The sequence below is a fragment of the Salvelinus alpinus genome, chromosome 20, assembly GCF_045679555.1.
Source record: "Salvelinus alpinus chromosome 20, SLU_Salpinus.1, whole genome shotgun sequence".
Taxonomy (NCBI): Eukaryota; Metazoa; Chordata; class Actinopteri; order Salmoniformes; family Salmonidae; genus Salvelinus; species Salvelinus alpinus.
The window spans coordinates 49,964,548-49,992,415 of NC_092105.1; the positions used below are offsets into that span (position 1 = coordinate 49,964,548).

The 27,868-nt window shown below is 41.8% G+C and overlaps 1 protein-coding gene across 1 annotated transcript; it reads right to left on the reverse strand.

The window, feature by feature from the left end:
• Nucleotides 1-3,443: 3,443 nt before the first annotated feature.
• Nucleotides 3,444-11,227, reverse strand: LOC139547174 (zinc finger protein 180-like). The gene is made up of 2 exons (XM_071356232.1): nt 10,626-11,227; nt 3,444-6,204 (listed from the first exon to the last, which is right to left on the reverse strand). The coding sequence occupies exons 1-2, from the start codon at nt 10,948-10,950 to the stop codon at nt 5,237-5,239; spliced, it is 1,293 nt and encodes a 430-aa protein (XP_071212333.1). The 5' UTR covers nt 10,951-11,227; the 3' UTR covers nt 3,444-5,236.
• Nucleotides 11,228-27,868: the final 16,641 nt, after the last annotated feature.

Sequence of the window (27,868 nt, forward strand, 5' to 3'; positions counted from 1 at the left end):
CTTGTGGTGGTGATGACGGCCTATTGGATGACGTCGTCCATCGGGATTCCCCAAAAAAGAAGACTCTCTGGATTGATCACTGGAGTCAGATGTGAAGGAGGAGGTTGATCATCAGGAGTCAGATGTGAAGGAGGAGGTTGATCATCAGGAGTCAGATGTGAAGGAGGAGGTTGATCATCAGGAGTCAGATGTGAAGGAGGAGGTTGATCATCAGGAGTCAGATGTGAAGGAGGAGGTTGATCATCAGGAGTCAGATGTGAAGGAGGAGGTTGATCATCAGGAGTCAGATGTGAAGGAGGAGGTTGATCATCAGTGAACCGCTAGGATTGTGGCTGGGCTGGCGTTTACACTTCCAGCTTGGTCATATATTTTGATACATTGAAAGTTGATATTGTGAACCTATGTTATATATTTGTACCTCCTGTTTCAGGAAGTGATGTCACTAAGTACTGCCCCTATATATACAGTGCATTCGGAAAGTATTCAGACCCCTTCACTTTTTCTACATTTTGTTACGTTACAGCCTTATTCTAAAATGGATAAAATAATTTTTTCCCTCATCAATCTACACACAATACCCCATAATGACATCACAATACCCCATAATGACAAAGATCCTATATACAGTACCAGTCAAAAGTTTGGACACACCTACTCATTCAAGGGTTTGTCTTTATTTTTACTATTTTCTACATTGTAGAATAATAGTGAAGATATTAAAACTATGAAATAACACATATGGAATCATATGTGAAAAAAAGAGTTAAACAAATCAAAATATATTTCCTATTTGAGATTCTTCAAAGTATTCACAATTTGCCTTGAGGACAGCTTTGCACACTCTTGGCATAGTTTTGATGTCTTCACTATTATTCTACAATGTAGACAATAGTTAAAATAAAGAAAAACCATTGAATTTTGTAGGTGTGTCCAAACAATTGACCAGTACTGTATATGCATTGTGGAGGAGAACTGATCCTAGATCTGTACAAAGGCATAACATCTACAGCAGGAACAACAGTCTATGTTAAAAAGGCCCAGCTGGATTGAATTGAGCTATTTAAAATTACATATTTGAATGTCAAATGATTTGTTATGTTTGTCAATACAAGACAGGGTCTGTGGAGGCTTGGCCTATTAGTGGTAGATTTGGGGGAGAATTTGACATGTGAGTTGGAATAGTGATAGATTTTTGGAGGGACCCTTGTCCCTACAGCCAATCAGTGAGCAGCTTCCCTTCCCCCACATCTCAGGCAGTTATGTTACTCACAACACTTCCCCTGCTTTCCTCAACCATGGAAAAGCCCACTGAGCTAAAGCCTTGCCATTTTTTACAATTAGGAAATAATATGTCATGTTTTACTCGTACCTCAGCCAGCATTGTGAATGGTTTTGAAATAATATGTCATGTTTTACTCGTACCTCGCCAGCATTGTGAATGGTGTCTGAGGCGGTGACATACTAGACCAGGGCAGTAAATCTAATACTTAGGTGTTTTAGTCATGCATGAAACGTCTGGGGTGGTTATAAGTTAATGACCTTGGAATATATTCTGAATCAAACCTAATGTCCACCTGGTACACTGACAGGGTCTGAATCAAACCCAATGTACACCTAGCACACTGGCAGGATCTGAATCAAACCCAATGTCCACCTGGTACACTGACAGGGTCTGAATCAAACCCAATGTACACCTAGCACACTGGCAGGATCTGAATCAAACTGTATGTCCACCTGGTACACTGGCAGGGTCTGAATCAAACCCAATGTACACCTAGCACACTGACAGGGTCTGAATTAAACCCAATGTCTACCTGGTACACTGGCATGGTCTGAATTAAACCCAATGTCCACCTGGTACACTGTCAGGATCTGAATCAAACCCAATGTCCACCTGGTACACTGGCAGGGTCTGAATCAAACCCAATGTACGCCTAGCACACTGACATGGTCTGAATTAAACCCAATGTCTACCTGGTACACTGGCAGGGTTTGAATTAAACCCAATGTCCACCTGGTACACTGTCAGGGTCTGAATCAAACCCAATGTCCACCTGGTACACTGGCAGGGTCTGAATTAAACCCAATGTCCACCTGGTACACTCTGGGCTTATTTGCTGTCTCTTTCCATGGAACATGGACGCCAAAGGTGTACCAGTGTTTTTAATGTTGTGGTCGAACTGTTTACCAAGTGGGGAGTACTCAAGGAAGCGTTGAACGTGTTGGTCTGGAGGGAGGGGAGGTTTGGGGAGTACTGAAGGAAGCATTGAACGTGTTGGTCTGGAGGGAGGGGAGGTTTGGGGAGTACTGAAGGAAGCATTGAACGTGTTGGTCTGAAGGGAGGGGAGGTTTGGGCCGAGAGGTTGTCATCCTGGGTCATATTTTTACAGTGGTGTAAAGAACTTAAAGTAGTTTTTCGGGGTATCTGTACTTAACTATTTATATTTTTGACAACTTTTACTTCAATACATTCCTAGAGAAAATATTGTACTTTTTACTCTCTACATTTTCCCTGACAACCCAAAGTACTCGTTATTTAGAATGCTTAGCAGGACAGGAAAGTGGTCCAATTCACACATTATCAAGAGAACATCCCTGGTCATCCCTACTGCCTCTGATCTGGCGGACTCACTAAACAGAGAACATCCCTGGTCATCCCTACTGCCTCTGATCTGGAGGACTCACTAAACAGAGAACATCCCTGGTCATCCCTACTGCCTCTGATCTGGAGGACTCACTAAACAGAGAACATCCCTGGTCATCCCTACTGCCTCTGATCTGGCTGACTCACTAAACATAAATGCTTCGTTTGTAAATTATGTCTGAGTGTTGGAGTGTGCCCCCTGGCTATCCGTAAATAGTAAAAACAAGAAAATGGTGTCTGGTTTGCTTTATATAAGGAATGTGAAATAATTTGAAGTATATTTTAGCAATTACATTTACTTTGATACTTAAGTATATTTAAAACCAAATACTTTTACTCAAGTAGTATTTTACTGGGTGACTTTCACTTTTACTTGAGTAACATTCTATTCAGGCATCTATACTTTTACTCAAGTATGATAATTGGGTACTTTTCCCACCACTTTTATAACGATCCCTTGCGTCATGCAGCCATTCCTCTTGTTTGTCATTGTCACTCTGTGTACTACAAATCCGGTGTATGCGACTGTATTGGCTGATGGGGAGGCCCTTTGTTAGGGGTGTAGGGTGGAAGCTGTTCCGCGTAACAGGGAATTCCTGTCCGTTCTTCTCAAACAACCCCACATACAGATTAGCATAATTAGATGATATTTTTTTTTATACTAAACAGGCATGCACTATTTTCACAGTGTGAGATATACTGTTTTTCATACTAAGATAAGTTGCTTTTGCACATGTTTCATCATTGATTTTGCAAGAGTCTGTTGATTGGTCAGTCATTGGGTTCATTTGTTTTGCAATATGTTCAAATCAAATCAAGCTTTATTTATACAGCATATTTCAGACATGGATGCAACACAATGGCTTCACAGGAAAAACAAATTAAAACCAATGAAAACACATAAATATTTTGTACGCAAAAAACATAAAAGGATAAAAAAAACAGAAGATTAACAACTAAAAAACTAATGAGTATCCTAAGGAAATTCCATAGATTAAAATATTAATTGGATTCAATATCCAACCCAAAATATTAGCTTGTGTCTTAGGAGGGCTCTGAAAGACTATGAGGGTGTCCACTGAAAATTGACTAGTAACAACTGGGACCTAAAAGACACCCACCCTGAGACCCACTAAATCTGCCCAAGAAGAGGCAAACAAAAGAAAAACTCACAACAAACTTAAAGACAGAAAGCAAACCAAAAAGGTAGCGCAACTAAAGGTGTTGACTGTCCACATCTATCAAGACAACTGGAGCACTGGGCCAGACACTCTTAAATAGAACCTGGACCAGCTCAGGTGAAACACATCCCACTAACCAGATGGACAAGTCAGCACAGGTGTAACACATACTGACTAACGAGGAGACACCAATCAGACACCTACGTGCTAACGAGCTATACGTGCTAAAGTCCAACCTCAAAACATAAATGGAAAAACCAAAGCCTGTAACACCTTCCCCCTTTAAGACAACAAATATTTTCTATATATTTTTTTTAAATAATTATGATTACTAAATGTTCCATGAATTGTAAATATGAAATATCAAAATCAAATATACTACCCTTTGTTAATATGTATTGGCAATAATTCACTTAATGGTGAGGCATGGAATAATAAAACATGTATCTTTTGTCAAGCTGAATGTTTGAAATATGAGTAGGTGATTTGAGTCAATAAATGTTAATTAAATTGTTTTCTTTTCAACTTTCACTTTAAATTAAAACCAAACTTATATTGTACTTCGGGCATAGTCTTATTTTCAACGACATTTTGCTAGGTGGGATAGCCCCAATGTCACAGTTTAAACGTGTCTAAATCAATAGTCCAAATGCATAAACAGTTTGGGATAAATTGAAATCCTAAACATAAAATGTACTATATACACAAACATCTGCCACAATAATCATATTACTTGTATTTTTTTTAAACAAGCACCTTTTAAAATGCACAAGCACCAAAAACGCTGTTGTTTTGTCAAGTAGCAATAAATCAATGATTTCGATTAGGGGGGAAATCAGGTTGTACTGCTGTTGAAACTAACAACTAAAAAACACATGGAAATGGGAGATATATTTTTACCTCACTGGTTAGAGGACAACCTGCAGAAGACAGTCAGCTACATCTTGGAGTGATGCATTTAAATGTAGGGGGTCGCTAAACAAAGGAACACAACACTTATTTGTCACAACTCATCAATATCATGTTGTGCGAGAGGAGGGAGATGAGGTTTCACGTCCTGATAAAACTAACAGCTCAAAAACCACACGGAATATGGGAATAACGTGTACATCACTGGTTAGAGAACAAATTGTAGAAAACAGCTAGCTACATTTTGAAGTGTTGCATTTTGATTCAAGTGGGTCACCAACACGTAAGTGTAACACAACTCTTTTTTGGTTAGTCACTTTTGTTAAATCACATAAATAGTACTCTTTAAATTCAGAGCCTGGATTTTTCCCCTGAGGCTAAAATAAATTGAACAGGGGGGCAAACGTTTAGGGTTCTACATACTGACATTTATTAAAATACTCCTTCTACAATGTTAAAAAATTATATTTTGTGGCATTATATTGACATTATTTCATTGATATCATGGAACAACTCCATGTATTTTCTGATGTTTAATCAGAGATTTTTTATATGAGTATCTCTTCCCACATTGATCACAGCTATGACATTTCTCTCCTGTGTGTGTTCTCTGGTGTATCGTTAGATAGCTAGATGTAGAGAAACTCTTCCCACATTGAGTACAGCTATAAGATTTCTCTCCTGTGTGTGTTCTCTGGTGTATCTTTAGATGGCTAGATGTAAAAAAGCTCTTCCCACATTGACCACATCTATAAGATTTCTCTCCTGTGTGTATTCTCTGGTGTTTCGTCAGACATCCAGATGCACCAAAACTCTTCCCACATTGATCACAGCTATAAGGTTTCTCTCCTGTGTGTGTTCTCTGGTGTACTATCAGGCTGCTTAGCTGAGTAAAACTCTTCCCACATTGATCACAGCTATAAGATTTCTCTCCTGTGTGTGTCCGCTGGTGTACTATCAGGCTGCTTAGCTGAGTAAAACTCTTCCCACATTGATCACAGATATAAGGTTTCGCTCCTGTGTGTGTCCGCTGGTGAACTGTCAGGCTGTTTAGCTGAGTAAAACTCTTCCCACATTGATTACAGCTAAAAGGTTTCTCTCCTGTGTGTATTCTCTGGTGTATAGTTAGATTGCCAGATGTAGTAAAACTCTTTCCACAGTGATCACAGTCTAAAGATTTCTCTCCAGTGTGAATTCTTCGATGTATTTTAAGGTCTGATGAAGAGTTCAATATCTTCCCACAGTCAGAGCAGCAGTGAGATTTCCCTCGAGTGTGAATTCTCAGGTGTTCTTTTAGTGAATTTGATATTGAGAAATATATCCCACAAACAGAGCAGCAATTAGATATCTTCCCTATGGGTCTCTGCTGGTGTTTCTTGAGGAGTTCTGATCTGGAGAGACTCTCTGCTTCGTCAGCATCATGATGTTGTTGAGGCTCCCCAGAGGATCCACGATAGTCACATCTCTCTCCTGTGTGAACAACAAAGTCAGACAGATGGTTAAAGGCCCACAACAGTAGAATTATATTATTTATTTGAGGTAAAAGGTGATGCCCAAAGCGTACCCATGAAGTTGTACAACAATTGACATCTGTTAAATGATTTGACAAGACTGTCAAGATAGCAACAATAGTTATATTTAGTCTTGTTTTCACATTAGTAGTAACCAGAAATAAGTTATTAAAGTTGCTGAAATCCTAAGCAGTGTGCCAGACAACTATTGGTCTCCAATACAGGCCCCTTTATGTGTTTGCTAAAATTGCGGCACGAGGGCGATGCACACACAATTTGATTGCAGAAACTCCTCCCTGCTAATGAGGAAACCACTAGTTATGGATGTAGTATATCTGGTAATGAGGAAACCACTAGTTATGGATGTAGTATATCTGCTAATGAGGAAACCACTAGTTATGGATGTAGTATATCTGCTAATGAGGAAACCACTAGTTATGGATGTAGTATATCTGCTAATGAGGAAACCACTAGTTATGGATGTAGTATATCTGCTAATGAGGAAACCACTAGTTATGGATGTAGTATATCTGCTAATGAGGAAACCGCTAGTTATGGATGTAGTATATCTGCTAATGAGGAAACCGCTAGTTATGGATGTAGTATATCTGGTAATGAGGAAACCTCTAGTTATGGATGTAGTATATCTGCTAATGAGGAAACCACTAGTTATGGATGTAGTATATCTGCTAATGAGGAAACCACTAGTTATGGATGTAGTATATCTGGTAATGAGGAAACCGCTAGTTATGGATGTAGTATATCTGGTAATGAGGAAACCACTAGTTATGGATGTAGTATATCTGCCTGGAGCCAAAATGGTGAGCGAAGACTTTAGTTTCCACAATGTATTCTGAATATTACAGTGCAAGATCAGGAGTGCTACTCAAGGAAACTCACATTAAGCTCTGTGTCTATTCACTAATTCACCACCATGGGGGAAAACTCTTAGAGTTCTCTTAGGCTAACAGCAAATATAGCCTCCATTTCCAGGTTGCTTATGAGTGCATTTCACATTACTTTTGGATTATAATTTTAAATCTCGTAAGAATGTACTGATTAATGTTTGTGTTATTGTCGCAAATCAACTGCTTTATAGTTAAAAAACACTTCAACCAGTAAAATGCTCTTTAGCTAGCTTTGCCATCAGCCTGAAACTGAGGGTTTGTACATTAAGTGTTTAACAAATTGGCCCATAACTTCACCTAACAACAACATAGACCTACTGTAGGACCCATACCTTCACCTAACAATAACATAGACCTACTGTAGGACCATAACTTCACCTAACAACAACATTAACCTACTGTAGGACCCATGACTTCACCCAACAACAGACCTAGGACTATAAATAATTTAATATTTCAGGTGAAACATGGAATCTAAAATGTCTTTGTCATGACATTTCATAACCTGATCACCAGATAATTTTGTCAATAATCACACTAGGCTACTCTGTAATGTGTTGTCATTCTAAATGTCCTGAATAAAGGATAATAGCTCTGTGTGTTGTACAATAGCCTATCCATCAAGGAACATTTCTCTACACATTATGAGGTAAGTATCTCTGTGTCCAAACAGACTAACGAGACACAACCAGACAATAACACATTATAAACATCAATTTATTAGTGATGTTGGATCCAACGTGGAGCACGGCATAACTGTCTTTACCAGAGTAATGAATGAAGAAGCACTTTGGTTGTTGTTGCATGTCGTGATATTTGTCATTTGACTGTCACTCAGAAAATTATTTCCTGGATCAGCTGATGATAGTTGAACATGTGACTGTAACTAAACAGCTACAGAATGAAGTATGATGTGTAATTATTGAAGAACCGCATTAATGACAGTATCCATTTGCGTGTTGTCCATAAAGTTAAGGTGACTCTCGGTTAAAACCATTGGACTTAGCAAACTCTGAAATGATTTAAGATTTCTGTGCCCATGAAAACTGTTTTCCCAGCATAACATAAGGAAACACTAAATGTTACGTAGTTAGAGTGCATTTCAGAGATCTGAATCTAAAAATCTGTCCGACAGCAAGATCCAGTATTTAAGTTGAAGTTTATCATATGACAAGCTTAACATTATGACTATAACTACTGTTCCCTGAAGGAGGGAAACTAGGGACAACATACTATTAAATCCACACATTATGACTATAACTACTGTTCCCTGAAGGAGGGAAACGAGGTACAACATACTATTAAATTCACGCCTCGCTGGAAGCCGCGTCTTCCACAGGTGATAAGCGTGAGGCTCGGATTTATTCCTTCAATTTAATATCGCTCTTCACCGAACCAGGAAAGGGCGGGGCAAACAGGTGTTGTACCTCGTTTCCCTCCTTCAGGGAACAGTAATTATAGTCAAAGTTACACTCCCTTTCAGTCGGTCCCTTTCAGCGAGTAGCAAGTGCACAAAAGGGAGGGGGGTGGGGGGGGTCAATGTAAATTGTCTAGTGGCGATTTTATGAATTATTCAGCAGTTGTATTTTGACCATGCTGGTCATTTATGAACATTTGAACATCTTGGCCATGTTCTGTTATAATCTCCACCCGGCACAGCCAGAAGAGGACTGGCCACCCCTCATAGCCTGGGTCCTCTCTAGGTTTCTTCCTAGGTTTGGGCCTTTCTAGGGAGTTTTTCCTAGCCGCCGTGCTTCTACACCTGCATTGCTTGCTGTTTGGGGTTTTAGGCTGGGTTTCTGTACAGCACTTCGAGATATTAGCTGATGTACGAAGGGCTATATAAAATAAACTTGATTGAAAATAAACTTGATTGATTGTATGGCTTGGGGGTAGCTGTTGAGGAGGCTTTTGGTCCTATACTTGGCGCTCCGGTACCGCTTGCCGTGCGGTAGCAGAGAAAACAGTTTAAAACTTGGGTGACTGGAGTCTCTGACAATTTTGTGGGCTTTCCTCTGACACCGCCTATTATATAGGTCCTGGATGGCAGGAAGCTTGGCCACAGTGATGTACTGGGCCGTTCGCATGACCCTCTGTAGCGCCTTACGGTCAGATGCCGAGCAGTTGCCATACCAGGCGGTGATGCAACCGGTCAGGATGCTCTCGATGGTGCAGCTGTATTACCTTTTGAGGATCTGGGGACCCATGCCAAATCTTTTCAGTCTCCTGAGGGGGGAAAGGTTTTGTTGTGCCCTCTTCACAACTGTCTTGGTATATACCCACGTGGGTGATTAAAAGATGAACTGAGGTCCACACTCCAGTCCAGTTGATGGTGGTAATGCACCTTAAAGTTGGTTGCCAACCGCCATATAAAGTCCAAAGAAGAAAAAGAATCCCGAAGGAAGGAGAAATGACGAGAAACTAATTTGGTTTACCGTTTGGGGCGTCGCGACTGGTTACCTATTTTGATGTGATATGAAAGTATTGTGTGAAATCATTTTGATGTGAAAGTATTATAAATAATTTTGATGTGATATGAAAGTATTGTGTGAAATCATTTTGATGTGAAAGTATTAGAAATCATTTATGTGATATGAAAGTATTACGTGAAATTATTTTGATGTGATATGAAAGTATTGTGTGAAATTATGTTGATGTGATATGAAAGTACAGCGATTTATGTTTCTAGAAACGTATCGCAATTGAGAATCGATTCACATTTAGATGGAATATTTGAGTTAATGGTTTAAATGCAGTTTTTGCTTGTATAACTTTGTTCTGTTGGGTTAACATGGAGTCAAGTGAATACTGTTTTTTTGTGCTTTAAAAATTTGGCTTTGCATGAAAAAATAATTATTAACTTAAGCTGCCAGAGCCAGTCTACCTATGAAAATAACATACAGTCCTTGGACCTTGAGGAGTAACAGGGGCAGCAATCAGCAGTAGAAACAATAACAAAGCGTACTCCCTGCCCATTTCGGTAAAAAGCTGAGGGATGGGGCTGGAGAAATGTAACCATCCATGATATCAACATTATAGTTTTAACCATGTTTTGAGGATACACGGTGTTTGTTTATATTTACTGACAAACATTGGAGTAAAAAAAAAGCTTATATTTTGGGTTCTGATGGGGTACGACAGTTGAACTAAGCTTATGAGGCATTTATAAGAGATTTCTTAAAAAAACAGATGGGTACATATCATTAATGTATAAGTCCCAAAATGGATGTAACAACTGCTGATTGCCCCTTTAAGACTACATATTGGGCTAAGCTAATAGGAGATATTGAAGACTACAGTATTTCATGCATTGTCATTGGATGCATTTGATCAATTTCTAACTTTTTGTTGATGGTCCACTCTTGATGTTCTACACGTTACAGTGTAGCTTCAGCCATTCCTACAGAACAACATTAAAGTGTAGAACCCCTTTACTGCATATTGGTTCAACGACTGCAGAGACGGTACTTACTGGTGTTAAACAGATCTCCAACCTCCTTTTCTTCCACCAATGTGACAGTCATTTCCTCCTCCTCCTCTTTCACTCCAAAAACTGCATCCTCCTCTTTCTCTTTCTTCTCTTCTTTTACTGTAATATCCTCCTCCTCTTTCACTCTGAACGCATCTTCCTCTTCTTTCACTGAAACGGCTTTCTTTTCTTCTTTCACGGTAACAGCCTCACCCTCTACTTCTTTTTGTATTGTAACAGCCTCCTCTTCCTCCTCTTTCATGAGAGTTTCTTTCTCCGTCCAGCAGACCTCCTCGTTATCAGGAGGAGAGTAGCTTAGTGAACTCATGGTCGGGGATGTTAGCTAGCTAGCATTAGCGACTAGCCTAGTTCTAAGCTAATTTAGCAAACCAGCTAGCTGACAAACAACGTAAATATATAATTAAATGGGCCAATAAGTACATACGACAGAAGTGTGTTTAATACACGGCGACTAATATACGCCAAAACAGTGTAAAGAGCGTGAATGTTGTAGCTATGTTTGCTAGAAAGCTACCGAGGTGTCTGACTAGCTGTTGTTGTTGAAGGTGCGTCCCGTCCACTAGATTAGACGTCACACTGGCAGCATCGCCTGAACAAAAAAGACGCACATCCACATCTGCTGACTGGAGTGGGCAACGCAGTTGAGGAACAAAACGTTTATTTTTCATTTATTTCATAAAAGTTTAATATTATATTAAGTCGTTCAAAGAGAAACATGTGTTGAAACTTTACACCCACAACATATTTGCATTGAACCATACTTCTAACGTGGATCATTTTGACCCCAGAGGCATATCTTCTATCATAGACAAAATGTGGTTTATTCAATTCTTCCAATTTTTCATGACTTTGTCAATCAACTTGTTATTAATAAGTCTAAATCATGGTTTAGTGTTTCTGTATGAATATGGACTTTTAACAAATTCAAATCCTTTGGAGTAATTTTGACCCCAGCCAAAAGCATCTTTGATAAATAGGACGTTTATTTCAAATCAAAAGGACATTTTATTGGTCACATAGACGTGTTTAGCAGATGTTATTGCGGGTGTAGTGAAATTCTTGTGTTTCTAGCTCCGACGGTGCAGTAATATCTAACAAGTAATATCTAACAATTTCACAACATATACCCAATACACACAAATCTAAGTATTTGAATCTAGGTTTCTCTGTAGAAATGATCCATCCCACCGGAGGGTGGAGGGGCACCTGTATCAGTGGTTTTGACCAGATAGACACCTGCAGATACACAGTATAGTGCCTCTCATGTACTCTCCTAAGATTGGACTTTTCTATACCACGTATCACATGACTGTGTTCCTGCCAAGGCAGCAACTACTCTTCCTGGGGTTTATTAAGGATCCCCATTAGTTCCTGTCCAGGCAGCAGCTACTCTTCCTGGGGATTATTATGGATCTCCATTAGTTCCTGCCAAGGCAGCAGCTATTCTTCCTGGTGTTTATTTTGGATCCCCATTAGTTCTTGCCAAAGCAGCAGCAACTCTTCCTGGGGTTTATTATGGACCCCCATCAGTTCCTGCTAAGTAAGAAGTAAGGTCAGGGAGCGTGCCAGCCTGCCTGAACCGCCCATTTCGAGCAAAAGGTATAAATGATGGGTTATGAATTAACAGGTATAAATGATGGGTTATGAATTAACAGGTATAAATGATGGGTTATGAATTAACAGGTATAAATGATGGGTTATGAACTAACCAGTATAAATGATGGGTTATGAATTAACACATCCCCTCCAGGCATTTCAATACATTCAGGATTTCTTATAGTGAGCATAACATGACAACATAGGCAGAAATCCCAGGGGGGACGAGGGGGATACGACCCCCCCAATCCTGGGAAAAATATGATTTGTCCACCCAATATATCACTGTAAACATAACTATGTAATTTCAATAATATTAATAATACGCAATGAAAGCACTTATGCTGATTATAGACACTTAATAGCGCGTTTTTAAGTTTCAAACGATTGCGACCCCCGCCCTTTTCCTCACAATGGTTTGATCCACTGCCAGTTCCTTAGCTGGCAAGGTAAAAGAGGGTTCGTATCTACTGTGTGAAAGGCACTCAATGCACGTAACTGACATGAGGTTTATCTAGTCAATCGGCCATAGCAATGTTTTTTTATTTTTTATGTTGCCAGGGTTCACACACACACACACACTAGCTGAATTTGCAGAGCTAGCACGCAAACTAAAGCAAACGTTAACCATCAAGCTAGCTAGTACCTATTCCATTTATGTGGCGTCGTCAAAGATGGAATCTTTGCTATCGTCAGTTTATTCCAAGATTAGCATGCAGCTGGAGTGCTTCAAAGTCCCTGTGATAAGGTTAGCGATAAACTGAAGTCCAAACTGAACAGAACAGAACTACACTCTCTTCTACCGTTGTCTTAAATATATTTAATGGTTTCGTTGCAAAAGCTAAATTGTGAAAGAGATTTGCGTCAGTTCAAATCTGGCATCAGGACAAAATGTGATTCAGAGTCACCGAATATATTTTAAGTATTTTAATTAAACTCAAACGATAAATGGTAAATGCAATTTTCGTATATAAGGGTTCACTGTATCTCCGCGCAGGGTAGATCAGAGAACTGTGGAATGTACTCAAATAGTAGTTTTTATACTATGACAGTTTTCTTTCCAACTCTTCCCGTTGGCCTATCATAGTAGAGGCTTAGCATGGTTAATACTCTTGCTCCGCCTTTGGGGGCACCCGAACTTGGCCAAGGCCCTTGGCGTTTTCCTTTGTCCACATCTGGTTGCTGGGTAGAGTAGCTCCGTCTTGTGTCTCCCCCTTGACTCTTCACTCAAACAATTCCTAATATGGTACTGATCAGTGCCCTAACTCCCTGGTTGGCCTAGAGAGATGCACCCCTCCCCTCTCCAGCTTGACCACAGCTTTTATGGCCTGTCACTCAATGTTGGTCAGTCTACACACCTACATCTGTATTGTTTGTGTGTGTGTGTAACAAAACAATATTCATCTTCAAACAATATGCTAGCAGGCTATAGTGCATAAACATAAATCCTAACAATTGTCGCTAGTGAACTTTTTTATTTTATTTCACCTTTATTTAACCAGGTAGCAAAGATTATAGCAAACACCACAGAAACGGAATTGGTGCTCGCTAGCTTTGCAAATTCAGCTATTGTTGGAAGCCAGCCAATATGAAACAAACTATATTAAAATTACGAAAGGTTGCAGCATATGTTGTGTAAATGGTGAACTCATACAGCTGTCAACTCTTGTCACTGCAATCCGTTTCACATTTGCTAGCTACCTTTTAGATCGAAGCACATATGGAATGATAGAAGATAAGATGATAGAAGCCCATCTCCTACTGTAAATAACCTACACAATGTGTGTGTGTGTGTGTGTGTAGCTAGCCAGCCAGGTAGAAAAATGGCAGAAAAAAGACGGACATCAAAGTATTTTTCAGTACACCAAAACGCAAAGTAAGAACCCTAGTAGCCTAATATCTCAAAGACTAGTTGATAAAATGTTCATAAGAAAGAAATGCTAATGGTAATGTTTCACAATGATGTCATTAGGCAGAGCAGGCAACAGATGGCACACAGACAGCAGAGTTGGGGACAGATATGCAGGGACAGACTGGCAGAGACAGGGAATCTCAGGTAAGTTTGTTGAGTCTTTGTTTGGCAACATTATGAAAGGTTCTCAACAAAAAAAATTGTAAATAGGGACATAATTGGAAAATGCCATGGATACCCCCACTCTCAACTTAAACTGGTGACTGAACTAAGATTTGTTTAAGGCAATGGTATTGCTGTTGTGATTAATTGTGTTGTTTTGGGTACCGGTAGTTACGAGTGAGGCAAACACCTTATTTATTTTCTAGGAGACAGACTGTGAGTCATTGAGGGTGGTGAAAGGGAAAGAGCCAGAGAGAGAGACTTCAGAGAACAATGTCACAGCCACGGCATGACCAGGTGTCACCCTTGTTGCCAGCAGCACCAGTATAGGGGACAGTGGCACAGCATTGTCCAGTTACCTCAGTGATGGCACAAAACTATATCAGCCACACCCACAATTTATAGAACTCTTGCCAACAGAGTGTTGACGTTTTAAGAGAGATAGTTTCGCGATTTCCCCTGGCTACATTATAATCCATCAATAAAAGGAGTGTTGTGTTTTCACTGTAGCCAAGGGTTTTCAAGCCAGCCATCTTTTGGCCAAAGAGAAGATGCTGCCTTCATTAGTGCAGGATTTAGGAACTGGAGAAAAGCCATTGAAAAATTCACAGCACATCAAAACTGCCAAACCCACCGCCACTTTGTAACTGTAACAGCACACCAGCTAAATGCAATCAGTGTCCAGTTATTCAGCGCGTGGGGTAAACAGCAGGAGGACGCAAGGCATTGCTTGATGAAAATTGTTAGTTCGGTGCGGCATGTAGTAAGACAGGGACAAGCCTTTAACTTTCCACCTTCTCCACTACTGACCCGTCGATGTGGATAGGGGGGTGCTCCCTCTGCTGTTTCCTGAAGTCCACAATCATCTCCTTTGTTTTGTTGACGTTGAGTATGAGGTTATTTTCCTGACACCACACTCCGAGGGCCCTCACCTCCTCCCTGTAGGCCGTCTCGTCGTTGTTGGTGATCAAGCCTACCACTGTAGTGTCATCCGCAAACTTGATGATTGAGTTGGAGGCGTGTATGGCCACGCAGTCGTGGGTGAACAGGGAGTACAGGAGAGGGCTCAGAACGCACCCTTGTGGGGCCCCAGTGTTGAGGATCAGCGGGGTGGAGATGTTGTTACCTACCCTCACCACCTGGGGGCGGCCCGTCAGGAAGTCCAGGACCCAGTTGCACAGGGCGGGGTCGAGACCCAGGGTCTCGAGCTTGATGACGAGTTTGGAGGGTACTATGGTGTTAAATGCTGAGCTGTAATCGATGAACAGCATTCTCACATGGGTATTCCTCTTGTCCAGATGGGTTAGGGCAGTGTGCAGTGTGGTTGCGATTGCGTCGTCTGTGGACCTATTGGGTCGGTAAGCAAATTGGAGTGGGTCTAGGGTGTCCGGTAGGGTGGAGGTGATATGGTCCTTGACTAGTCTCTCAAAGCACTTCATGATGACGGAAGTGAGTGCTACGGGGCGGTAGTCGTTTAGCTCAGTTACCTTAGCTTTCTTGGGAACAGGAACAATGGTGGCCCTCTTGAAGCATGTGGGAACAGCAGACTGGGATAAGGATTGATTGAATATGTCCGTAAACACACCAGCCAGCTGGTCTGCGCATGCTCTGAGGACGCGGCTGGGAATGCCGTCTGGGCCTGCAGCCTTGCGAGGGTTAACACGTTTAAATGTTTTACTCACCTCGGCTGCAGTGAAGGAGAGCCCGCAGGTTTTGGTAGGGGGCCGTGTCAGTGGCACTGTATTGTCCTCAAAGCGGGCAAAAAAGTTGTTTAGCCTGTCTGGGAGCAAGACATCCTGGTCCTCGACGGGGCTGGTTTTCTTTTTGTAATCCGTGATTGACTGTAGACCCTGCCACATACCTCTTGTGTCTGAGCTGTTGAATTTCGACTCGATTTTGTCTCTGTACTGAGACTTGGCCTGTTTGATTGCCTTGCGGAGAGAATAGCTACACTGTTTGTATTCGGTCATGCTTCCGGTCACCTTGCCCTGGTTAAAAGCAGTGGTTCGCGCTTTCAGTTTCACGCGAATGCTGCCGTCAATCCACGGTTTCTGGTTTGGGAATGTTTTTATCGTTGCTGTGGGTACGACATCGTCAATGCACTTCCTAATGAACTCGCTCACCGAATCAGCATATTCGTCAATATTGTTGTTGGACGCGATGCGGAACATATTCCAATCTGCGTGATCGAAGCAGTCTTGAAGCGTGGATTCAGATTGGTCGGACCAGCGTTGAACAGACCTGAGCGCGGGAGCTTGTTGTTTGAGTTTTTGTTTGTAGGCTGGAATCAACAAAATGGAGTCGTGGTCAGCTTTTCCGAAAGGGGGGCGGGGGAGGGCCTTATAAGCGTCGCGGAAATTAGTGTAACAATGGTCTAGTGTTTTTCCAGCCCTGGTAGCACAATCGATATGCTGATAGAATTTAGGGAGTTTTGTTTTTAGATTAGCCTTGTTAAAATCCCCAGCTACGATGAATGCAGCCTCAGGGTGTGTGGTTTCCAGTTTACAAAGAGTCAGATAAAGTTCGTTCAGGGCCATCGATGTGTCTGCTTGGGGGGGAATGTATACGGCTGTGATTATGATTGACGAGAATTCCCTTGGTAGATAATGCGGTCGACATTTGATTGTGAGGAGTTCTAGATCAGGTGAACAGAACGACTTGAGTTCTTGTGTGTTGTTATGATGATCACACCACTTCTCGTTAATCATAAGGCATACCCCCCCGCCCCTCTTCTTACCGGAAAGATGTTTGTTTCTGTCGGCGCGATGCATGGAGAAACCAGCTGGCTGCACCGACTCCGTTAGCGTCCCTTGAGTTAGCCATGTTTCCGTGAAGCAGAGCACGTTGCAATCCCTGATGTCTCTCTGGAATGCTACCCGTGCTCGGATTTCATCAACCTTATTGTCAAGAGACTGGACATTGGCGAGTAGTATGCTAGGGAGTGGAGCGCGATGTGCCCGTCTCCGAAGCCTGACCACGAGACCGCCACGTTTTCCCCTTTTTCGGCGACGCACAGGGTCGCCGGCTGGGATCAGATCCATTGTATTGTGTGGAAGGCAAGACACTGGATCCGTTTCGGGAAAGTCATATTCCTGGTAGGAACGATGATGAGTTGACGTTAATCGTATATTCAGTAGTTCCTCCCGACTGTATGTAATGAAACCTAAGATTACCCGGGGTACCGATGTAAGAAATAACACGTAAAAAAACAAAATACTGCATATTTTCCAAGGAACGCGAAGCGAGGCAGCCATCTCTTTCCGGCGCCTGCGCACAACTTAGAGGCCACACGGATGACAGTGGGAATTTATACCAGCTTTTGAAACTTAGGGCAGAAGAGGATGATCCCATTTTACTGAAGTGGTTAACAGAGCGTACCACAATGTACAAAGGCCCCAAAGCACGGAATGAAATTCTGAACATCATGGCCAATACAGTCATTCGAGCCATTGCAGCTGAGATTAGGTCTCTTCCGATTGTACAATTTTCAGTAATTGTTGATGGTACTCAAGATGTCTCTGGTGCTGAACAGGAGAGTGTCTGTCTGCGTTATGTTGACCATGACCTTGTCCCTCACAAGGAGTTTATTGGGCTGTACAGGGTGTCGGAGACAACAGGCGAGGGCATTGCGGAAGTGGCAACTGATGTGTTGTTGAGGCTCAATTTGCCCATGTCTGGCTTACGTGGACAGAGTTACGATGGTGCCTCAAACATGGCAGGAAAATACACAGGTGCACAGGCAATTGTGAGGAGGCAGCAGCCATTAGCCCTCTATGTACATTGTGGAGCATACAGTAAATCTGATTACACAGGCTGGCTGCTCATCCTCCCCACTGATCCCGGATTCCCTTTCTTGGGTCCATCAGTTAGGTGTCCTCTATGGCCAGTCAGGAAAGTTTAAGAGCATGTTTGAATCAATTGTCACATCCAAAGATACAAATCTGACCACCCTGAAACCCCTATGTCCAACAAGGTGGACTGTGCGGAATACTGCTTTTAGAGCTGTGCTAGGGCAGTATGAGCGGGTACTAAGCAGCCTAGAGGAGATGGCAAAAACTGCATCCAAGACAGCTTCAACTGCCAGTGGCTTGTTTGAGCACTTCAGCAAAGGCAAGACTGTGTTGGGCCTCACACTTGCCTCTGCTGTTCTTGGAGAGCTTGAATGTCTAAACATTTCACTGCAGAAGAAAACTCAGACTGTCTCTGGTATGCAGGCTGCAGTCGAGTGTGTGCGGTCATCTCTTAGGGGCAAGAGAAATGACGAAAGCAACAACATTGATTGACTCTATTGAATCCATTGAGACGCACTCAAGACGATTTACTGGCAAAGCAGTGGATCACTATAGGGCAGAATTTTTTTAAGTGTTGGATGGTGTGGAGGTTCAGTTTGGCAACCGTTTTGACCAGGACAGTCTAAACGTCCTGCAAAAGTTGGAAAGAGCGCTTCTCACGGGGGAGTTGGATGAGGCTCTAGATCAGTACCCAGAGCTGAACATAGATTCTCTTTCAGTGCAGATCCCTCTCTTTCACAACAAATACCCCTGTAGCAGCAGTGGAGAGGCAGCAGAGATCCTCAGGAGGCTTCCAGTGGAGGTGCGGGGGTTGTTTGACCAAGTTGAGATGCTGATCAGAATTTTGTTTGTGGTGCCAGTGTCTTCATGTGAGGCTGAGAGGCGTTTCAGTGCACTCCGCAGGTTAAAGACTTGGCTATGGGCTAGCATGGGCCAAGAGAGACTGAACGGCGTAGTTGTCTGTAATGTACATAACCCCTGTAGCAGCAGAGGGAAAAGAGGGAAAATATCTGCCAGCAATTTGTTGGATCCATTGAAACCCACAAACATATGTTCAGTTCTTTTGTTCAGTAGTGTGTATAGCAGTGGTTCTCAACCTTTTTTGGGGTACTGGAACCCCTGCATATTTTGAGGCAAGGCAGGCAAGGCTTTGAGTGGTCCTCACGGACCTCCACCCCCTCTATATTATATGTAAAGTTACTGGAAACCTTGTGGTACTGAATACGTTCATTACACTTTTTTATTTCACGGACCCCTTTCAATTACACTAGGGACCCCTAGGGGTCCATGGACCCCTGTTTGAGAACCCCTGGTGTATAATATGATATTTGTTCTTTTGTTTAGTAGTTTTCAGTTTTTAGTACATGACAGTACACTTACTAATTATTTATTTAATGTTATTTTATTTAAAATTGCATACTTTGTGTGACATACTTGTCCATAGCTGCTGTTTGAAGAGTTGAGACACTGACTGAAGGATATTTTGGTTGATTTATTTGGGTTATTCATTGAAGTAGTTATTTTGCTTTTAGAACTGTACTTATTTGTATCTTTTTGTTCTTGTAAAACTATTGTAGTAGACTCAGGCCAGTGGAGACCAACTTTGTGATGGTTCTCAATGGAGATTATTTTAGACGAGATCACACCATGTTCATTGTATTTACGAAAACTGCACCCATACAGTGTACAGTACCATTGCCACCTACTGGCCTTTCTTGGTATTGCTGGTTTTAAGTACAAATACCTGCATACATACTGGACTGATAAGGAACACTGCTATAACTATTATTAGTAGTAGTATTATAATGATTTAAACATTTGAACAAGTTGGGACAACCCTTCAGTTAACTACTGTACCTATCAATTATCCAGTAGTAGTGATTATGGTTCCTCAATATACATTTAACATATTACAACGTAGGCTATGTGTTACAGCACTACTTTTGGTGTCCCCCTCAGGAATTGCTCTTGAGAAAATGTCATGTAATTGTCCCCTCCAAAGTTGATATCAGATTTTCGCCCCTGCATGACAATACATGACATCTAAGTAGCTGAATATGATTATGGACTAACAGTCTACCAGTTTGAAGGGCACAACTCATGTTATTCTGGTTAAACAGTGAGAGACTAGTTGATTAAGGAGTGGAGATGTTTTTAATTTGAGGAAATAATATGTCATGTTTTACTCGTACCTCAGCCAGCATTGTGAATGGTTAGGAAATAATATGTAATGTTTTACTGTTACCTCAGCCAGCATTGTGAATGGTTAGGAAATAATATGTAATGTTTTACTCGTATCTCAGCCAGCATTGTGAATGGTTAGGAAATAATATGTCATGTTTTACTCGTACCTCAGCCAGCATTGTGAATGGTTAGGAAATAATATGTCATGTTTTACTCGTACCTCAGCCAGCATTGTGAATGGTTAGGAAATAATATGTCATGTTTTACTCGTACCTCAGCCAGCATTGTGAATGGTTAGGAAATAATATGTCATGTTTTACTCGTACCTCAGCCAGCATTGGGAATGATTAGGAAATAATATGTCATGTTTTACTCGTACCTCAGCCAGCATTGTGAATGGTGTCTGAGGCAGTGACATAGTAGTCATGTATGAAAGGGGTGGTTCTGGGGTTGTTCTGTGGTTATAAGTTACTGACCTTGGAATACATTTCTGCCCATGCTGGCAGGGTCGGAATCAAACCCAATGTCCACCTGGTACACTGGCAGGGTGTGAATCAAACTCAATGACCACCTGGCAGAGTCTGAATCAAACCCAATGTCCACCTGGCACACTGGCAGGGTCTGAATCAAACCCAATGTGTACCTGGCACACTGGCAGGGTCTGAATCAAACCCAATGTCCACCTGGTACACTGGCAGGGTCTGAATCAAATCCAATGTCCACCTGGTACACTGGCAGGGTCTGAATAAAACCCAATATTAATGAATTGTCAATGAAGCATTATTTTTGCCACACTCGAAACAACTGTTAACTCGGAACTATGAAAACTTGACTTCAGTAAGTTCAAGACAACTGGGAACTCAGGAAAAAACTATCTCTGACGGGGAAAATACATTTTGAACAGTCATCCAACTGGGAATTGTAAATCCGGAACTCGGGCCTCTTTCTAGAGCTACGACCTGAAGATCACTGACATCATCATGATTCAACCTTGTTTTTTCCCCGAGTTCCCAGTTGTCTTGAAATCACCATAAATCTCGAGAATGACAGACTTTGATGACAAAATTTGCCCACGAAGGACACCTTCCTGTTCAAGTGAGCACAGCACAACACAGTGAGTCCAAAAATATATTGTATGCTGCTGCATAAATTATGTAATTTTCCAGGGAGATATGTATACTGTAGCTAAGAAGGTAATACTAAGTGTATGTTGTGTAGTAAGATGTTAGTAGCCCATGTGCCTCACCCTAATAATTTGGTCTATTTTCCCTTCTTAATTTTGCCTACTGTTCTGACTTGGTGGTGCACATGCAGACTATAACCTGTTTTAGAGAAATGTAATCGTTGAATATTGTAAGAGCTTTCATTGTCTGCTTATATGCCCCCTTTATTTATCCTACGGTTCTGACTTGGTACACAGGGAGGATACTGTAAGAACGGCCCATGTTCTGAATTCTGTCACTGTACATTTCAAAAGTGCTAAACAAATAGTTATATTGACTACGTCCATCCTAGCTCGCTCATTAATGTCTTAATCGAAATTACGGATTGCCTCGTATCTGCTTGTCGTCCCCTTATGGCATAGTTTGTACATCTCAATTGTCATTTGTTTAAGCAAGTCAGCAAAATCAGCCATGTTTTTTTTAAAGGCAGTAAATGAGGCTGAATTAACTGTTTCGCTAACAGACAAGGCTCCGCTGATAGCCAGGTGTAGCAGTGGTAAGATGTTGGGACTGTTGTTGGGACAGCTTTATGTAGGCCTTAACAGCCTGTGGGCACCGTTTGTCACCGTTATAGTGCAATTAATGTATTGTTTAGTGCTGTGTTTGCCCACCAAATTTACATGCTACAATTGCCACTGCTCCTCAGCCTTCCTCTTCTCTGAAGACCCAGTGAGGGTGGAGCTGTCAGAGAGCTGTTGAGGGACTGGTTAGGAAGAACACTTCTACAGCCAGAGAGGTGAGAGGTCACACATGGGTTATATGGTAAATATTTATGTCCCCTTAGTGGTTCATCACGTAATCAAAAGGGAATATGTTCCATCATCCATGTTTATTTACATTAGTGCAAATTGTCCACTGATATTGGTGTAATTTCTCACCCCATTTGGCGTGATTTGACGTCATTTTATCTGTGGCCAATGACCTTGCGCCTTCTTGGAAGGCCACTTGTAATATAACTCTATGGCAGGACCCAAAGGGCTAACATTTTGGATGTCTACCTTTACTAAGGACATAAACTTCACCACGACGTAGTGTCCCCATGAGTGACAGAACACTGAGCCAATTACAGCGCAATGCTCCTATTCTTTGCTAGCTCGCCCCACCACCAGAGAAAGCACTGAGCTAGGCTGAAACACCTGCAATTTGGAGCTGCATTACCCAGGAAAACAAAAAAGATACCATGTGTGTATGCAAATGTATTAACTCAATGATATCTTTTTTTTTTTACATTGTTTGCAAACTGATATGCGACACGTATTAATGCCAAAATAACATGCAAAACAGGCAAGCCCCCCCACATGTTTATATATATTTATATTTAATTTCTTGGGGCAAAAACTCTGGGGATTCTGCCCTGAATGTCGGGTCGCCACTGACACACCCCCATCTCCAGCATCACTCTCCGCCACATGGCCTCAAACTCCACCATTTTATTTCTCTCCGTCGCCGAAGCACTTTACATTTTTAGATAATAAAGAATTTGACCTTTCCATTGCGTTAACAGCGGACGATTGATTGATTTCCAGTTTTTTAAGAATAGTATTTAAGAAAGAGAAAAATATCGTCCAACCATCAGGTATCTCACTGCATCCTCAAATGCCATGTCTTGAAATATGCAGACAGACAGATTAAAAGTAATTTTACATTTTATAACAGTACTTCTGCCAGCCAACTTTCTAACTCCGGCCATAACTTTATGACATCATAACATTCTCAGAAGGCATGGATTATTGAGTCATTGTTAGTTTTACACTTAACTTCTTATGGCTGCAGGGGCAGTATTGAGTAGCTTGGATGAAAGGTGCCCAGAGGTGCCCATAGTAAACTGCCTGCTCCTCAGCCCCAGTTGCTAATATATGCATATTATTATTAGTATTGGATAGAAACATTCTGAAGTTTCTAAAACTGTTTGAATGATGTCTGTGAGTATAACAGAACTCATATGGCAGGCAAAAACCTGAGAAGAAATCCAAACAGGAAGTGGGAAATCTGAGGTTGGTCGATTTTCAACCCAGCCCCTATTGAATACACAATGGGATATGGATCTGTTTGCACTTTCTACGGCTTCCACTAGATGTCAACAGTCTGTAGAACCTTGTCTGATGCCTCTACTGTGAAGTGGGGCCGAAGGAGAAAGGAATTAGTCAGGTCTACCATGACCTGACCATGCTCTGACCATGTGCGTTCACATGAGAGGGAGCTCTGTTCCATCGCACATCTGAAGTCAATGGTATTCTCCGGTTGGAACGTTATTGAAGATTTATGTTAAAAACATTCTAAAGATTGATTCAATACATCGTTTGACATGTTTCTACTGACTGTTACGGAACTTTTTGACATTTCGTCTGCTTTTAGTGAACGCGCTTCCTGACTTTGGATTTGTTTACCAAACACGCTAACAAAAATAGCTATTTGGACATAAATGATGGCCATTACCGAACAATACTAACATTTCTTGTGGAAGTGGGAGTCCTGGGAGTGCATTCCGACGAAGATCAGCAAAGGTAAGTGAAGATTTATAATACTATTTATGAGTTTTGTTGACTGCACAATTTGGCGGGTAACTGTATGGCTTCCTTTTGTGGCTGAATGTTGTTCTCAGATTATTGAATATTGTGCTTTTGCCGTAAAGCTTTTTGAAATTTGACACAGCGGTTGCATTAAGAACAAGTGTATCTTTAATTCTATGTAAAACATGTATCTTTCATCAAAGTTTATGATGAGTATTTATGTTATTTGAATTTCTCTGGAATTTCTCTGGATATTTTGGAGGCATTTCTGAACATGGCGCCAATGTAAACTGAGGTTTTTGGATATAAATATGAAATTTATCGAACAAAACATATATGTATTGTGTCACGACTCCTGCCGAAGGTGGCTCCCCTTCCTGTTCGGGTGGTGCTCGGCGGTCGTCGTCACCGGCCTACTAGCTGCCACTGATCCCTTTTCCCCCTTTTATGTTTATTTGGTTTCACCTGTGTGTAGTTTAGGCTGATTGGTTGGGCTTTATTTACCAGCCGGCCCGCCTGCTGGTTGTGCGGGATTATTTTCGATGTACATGTTTGTACACGGCTGTATGTCACGGTTGTCTGTGTGTTTGGGTTTTGCTGGACTGTTTAAGTCCCCTGTGTTTGGGGCATTTGTTTTGGTCGGCATCTATTCACTGTTGTGGTGAAATAAAAGTACGCTACCCTGAACTCTCTGCTTCCTTCGCCTGACTTCTTCCCCACTACACCCCGGGCGTTACATATTGTGTAACATGAAGTTCAATGAGTGTCATCTGATGAAGATCATCAAAGTTTAGTGATTCATTTTATCTCTATTTCTGCTTTTTGTGACTCCTGTCTTTGGCTGGAAAAATGGCTGTGTTTTTCTGTGATTTTGCGGTGACCTAACATAATCGTATGTGGTGCTTTCGCTGTAAAGCCTTTTTGAAATCGGACACTGTGGTGGGATTAACAAGAAGTGTATCTTTAAAATGGTGTGAAATACTTGTATGCTTGAGGAATTTTAATTATGAGATTTCTGTTGTTTGAATTTGGCGCGCTGCACTTTCACTGGCTGTTATCGATATAACAGCCATATCGATCCCGTTAACGGGATTGCAGCCAAAATCTTAAAACATGACTCTGCCGTTGTGCTGTAGAATTTGTGAATTTTGTCTCTTGTATAATAAGGGACTATCATCTGTCCCAACATCACAGGCCACAGACTTTGATACAATTAAAGACTTACAAAAGTTTTTCTGCAGTTTGAGATCGACTGAGTTCTTTCTTTTTTTACACCTGCCAATGTAAATCCATTGAACGAGACAAGTTACAAGACAGGACATATTGCTAATGCTCTTCCTATTGATAACCTGAATGACAATTATCTTGTGGGCGGTGGTGCTGATGACGGCCTATTGGATGACGTCGTCCATCGGGATTCCCCAAAAAAGAAGACTCTCTGGATTGATCACTGGAGTCAGATGTGAAGGAGGAGGTTGATTATTAGGAGTCAGATGTGAAGGAGGAGGTTGATCATCAGGAGTCAGATGTGAAGGAGGAGGTTGATCATCAGGAGTCAGATGTGAAGGAGGAGGTTGATCATCCGCTGAAAAACATCCCCACAGCATGATGCTGCCACCACTCTACCATAAAGGCCTGATTTGGCATAGTTGTGCTCCTTTGTTTTTTTTATACATTTGAAAATCTCAGTCGACCAAACAGCCTATCAACCAAACACACGACCAGTCTACTATATGGGGTCTGTCCTAGTACAGTGCAGTCTACTAAATGGGGTCAGTCCTAGTACAGTGTAGTCCACTAAATGAGGTCAGTCCTAGAATAGTGTAGTCCACTAAATGGGGTTAGTCCTTGTACAGTCTACTAAATGGGGTCAGTTCTTGTACAGTCTACTAAATGGGGTCAGTCCTAGTACAGTGTTGTCTACTACATGGGGTCAGTCCTTGTACAGTGTAGTCCACTAAATGGGGTCAGTCCTAGTACAGTGTTGTCTACTACATGGGGTCAGTCCTTGTACAGTGTAGTCCACTAAATGGGGTCAGTCTTAGTACAGTGTAGTCTACTAAATGGGGTCAGTCCTAGTACAGTGTAGTCCACTAAATGGGGTCAGTCCTAGAACAGTCTACTACATGGGGTCAGTCCTAGTGCAGTGTTGTCCACTAAATGGGGTCAGTCCTAGTACAGTGTAGTCCACTAAATGGGGTCAGTCCTTGTACAGTCTACTAAATGGGGTCAGTTCTTGTACAGTCTACTAAATGGGGTCAGTCCTAGTACAGTGTTGTCTACTACATGGGGTCAGTCCTTGTACAGTGTAGTCCACTAAATGGGGTCAGTCTTAGTACAGTGTAGTCTACTAAATGGGGTCAGTCCTAGTACAGTGTAGTCCACTAAATGGGGTCAGTCCTAGAACAGTCTACTACATGGGGTCAGTCCTAGTGCAGTGTTGTCCACTAAATGGGGTCAGTCCTTGTACAGTGTAGTCCACTAAATGGGGTCAGTCCTAGTACAGTGTAGTCCACTAAATGGGGTCAGTCTTGGTACAGTCTACTAAATGGGGTCAGTCCTAGTACAGTCCACTAAATGGGGTCAGTCCTAGTACAGTCTACTCTATGGGGTCAGTCCTAGTACAGTCTATTAAATGGGGTCAGTCCTAGTACAGTCTACTCAATGGGGTCAGTGCTAGTACAGTGTAGTCTACTAAATGGGGTCAGTCCTAGTACAGTGTAGTCCACTAAATGGGGTCAGTCTTGGTACAGTCTACTAAATGGGGTCAGTCCTAATACAGTCCACTAAATGGGGTCAGTCCTAGTACAGTCTACTCTATGGGGTCAGTCCTAGTACAGCCTATTAAATGGGGTCAGTCCTAGTACAGTCTACTCAATGGGGTCAGTGCTAGTACAGTGTAGTCTACTAAATGGGGTCAGTCCTAGTACAGTGTAGTCCACTAAATGGGGTCAGTCCTTGTACAGTCTATTAAATGGGGTCAGGCCTTGTACAGTCTACTAAATGGGGTCAGTCCTTGTACAGTATAGTCCACTAAATGGGGTCAGTCCCAGTATAGTCTACTATATGGGATCAGTCCTAGAACCGTGTGTGAGGTTCCATCGGGCCCTAGGACTTCCCAGGGGATTTACTGGCTGCAGTAACTAGTTCCATCGGGCCCTAGGACTTCCCAGGGGATTTACTGGCTGCAGTAACTAGTTCCATCGGGCCCTAGGGGTCTGAATACTTTCTGAAGGCTCTGTAGATAAATGTGGAGTAAGTCAAGGGGTCTGAATACTTAACATGTCTAATGGCCATCCCCAAGCCAAGCTGGGTAACGTGTCAAATGGCCATCCCTAAGCCAAGCTGGGTAACGTGTCAAATGGCCATCCCCAAGCCAAGCTGGGTAACGTGTCAAATGGCCATTCCATTAATTAAAACCTCTTAAGGATCTCTACAGATCGATGTCCCACCCACGGAACGTTTGAGCTAATGTGTGCTAATGCGATTAGCATGAGGTTGTAATTAACAAGACATTTTCCCAGGACATAGACATATATGATATTGGCAGAAAGCTAAAATTCTTTGTTAATCGAACTGCACTGTCCAATTTACAGTAGCTTTACAGTGAAAGAATACCATGCTATTGTTTGAGATATTCACAGTTATGTACTTGAAAAGTTATTGATATTCCAATTAGGCCCATTTGGGCAGTCTTGATACAACATTTTGAACAGAAATACAATGGTTCATTGGATCAGTCTAAAACTTTGCACATACATGTCTGCCATCTAGTGGCTAAAATCTAAATTGCGCCTGGGCTGGAATAATACATTTTGGCCTTTCTCTTGCATTTCAAAGATGATGG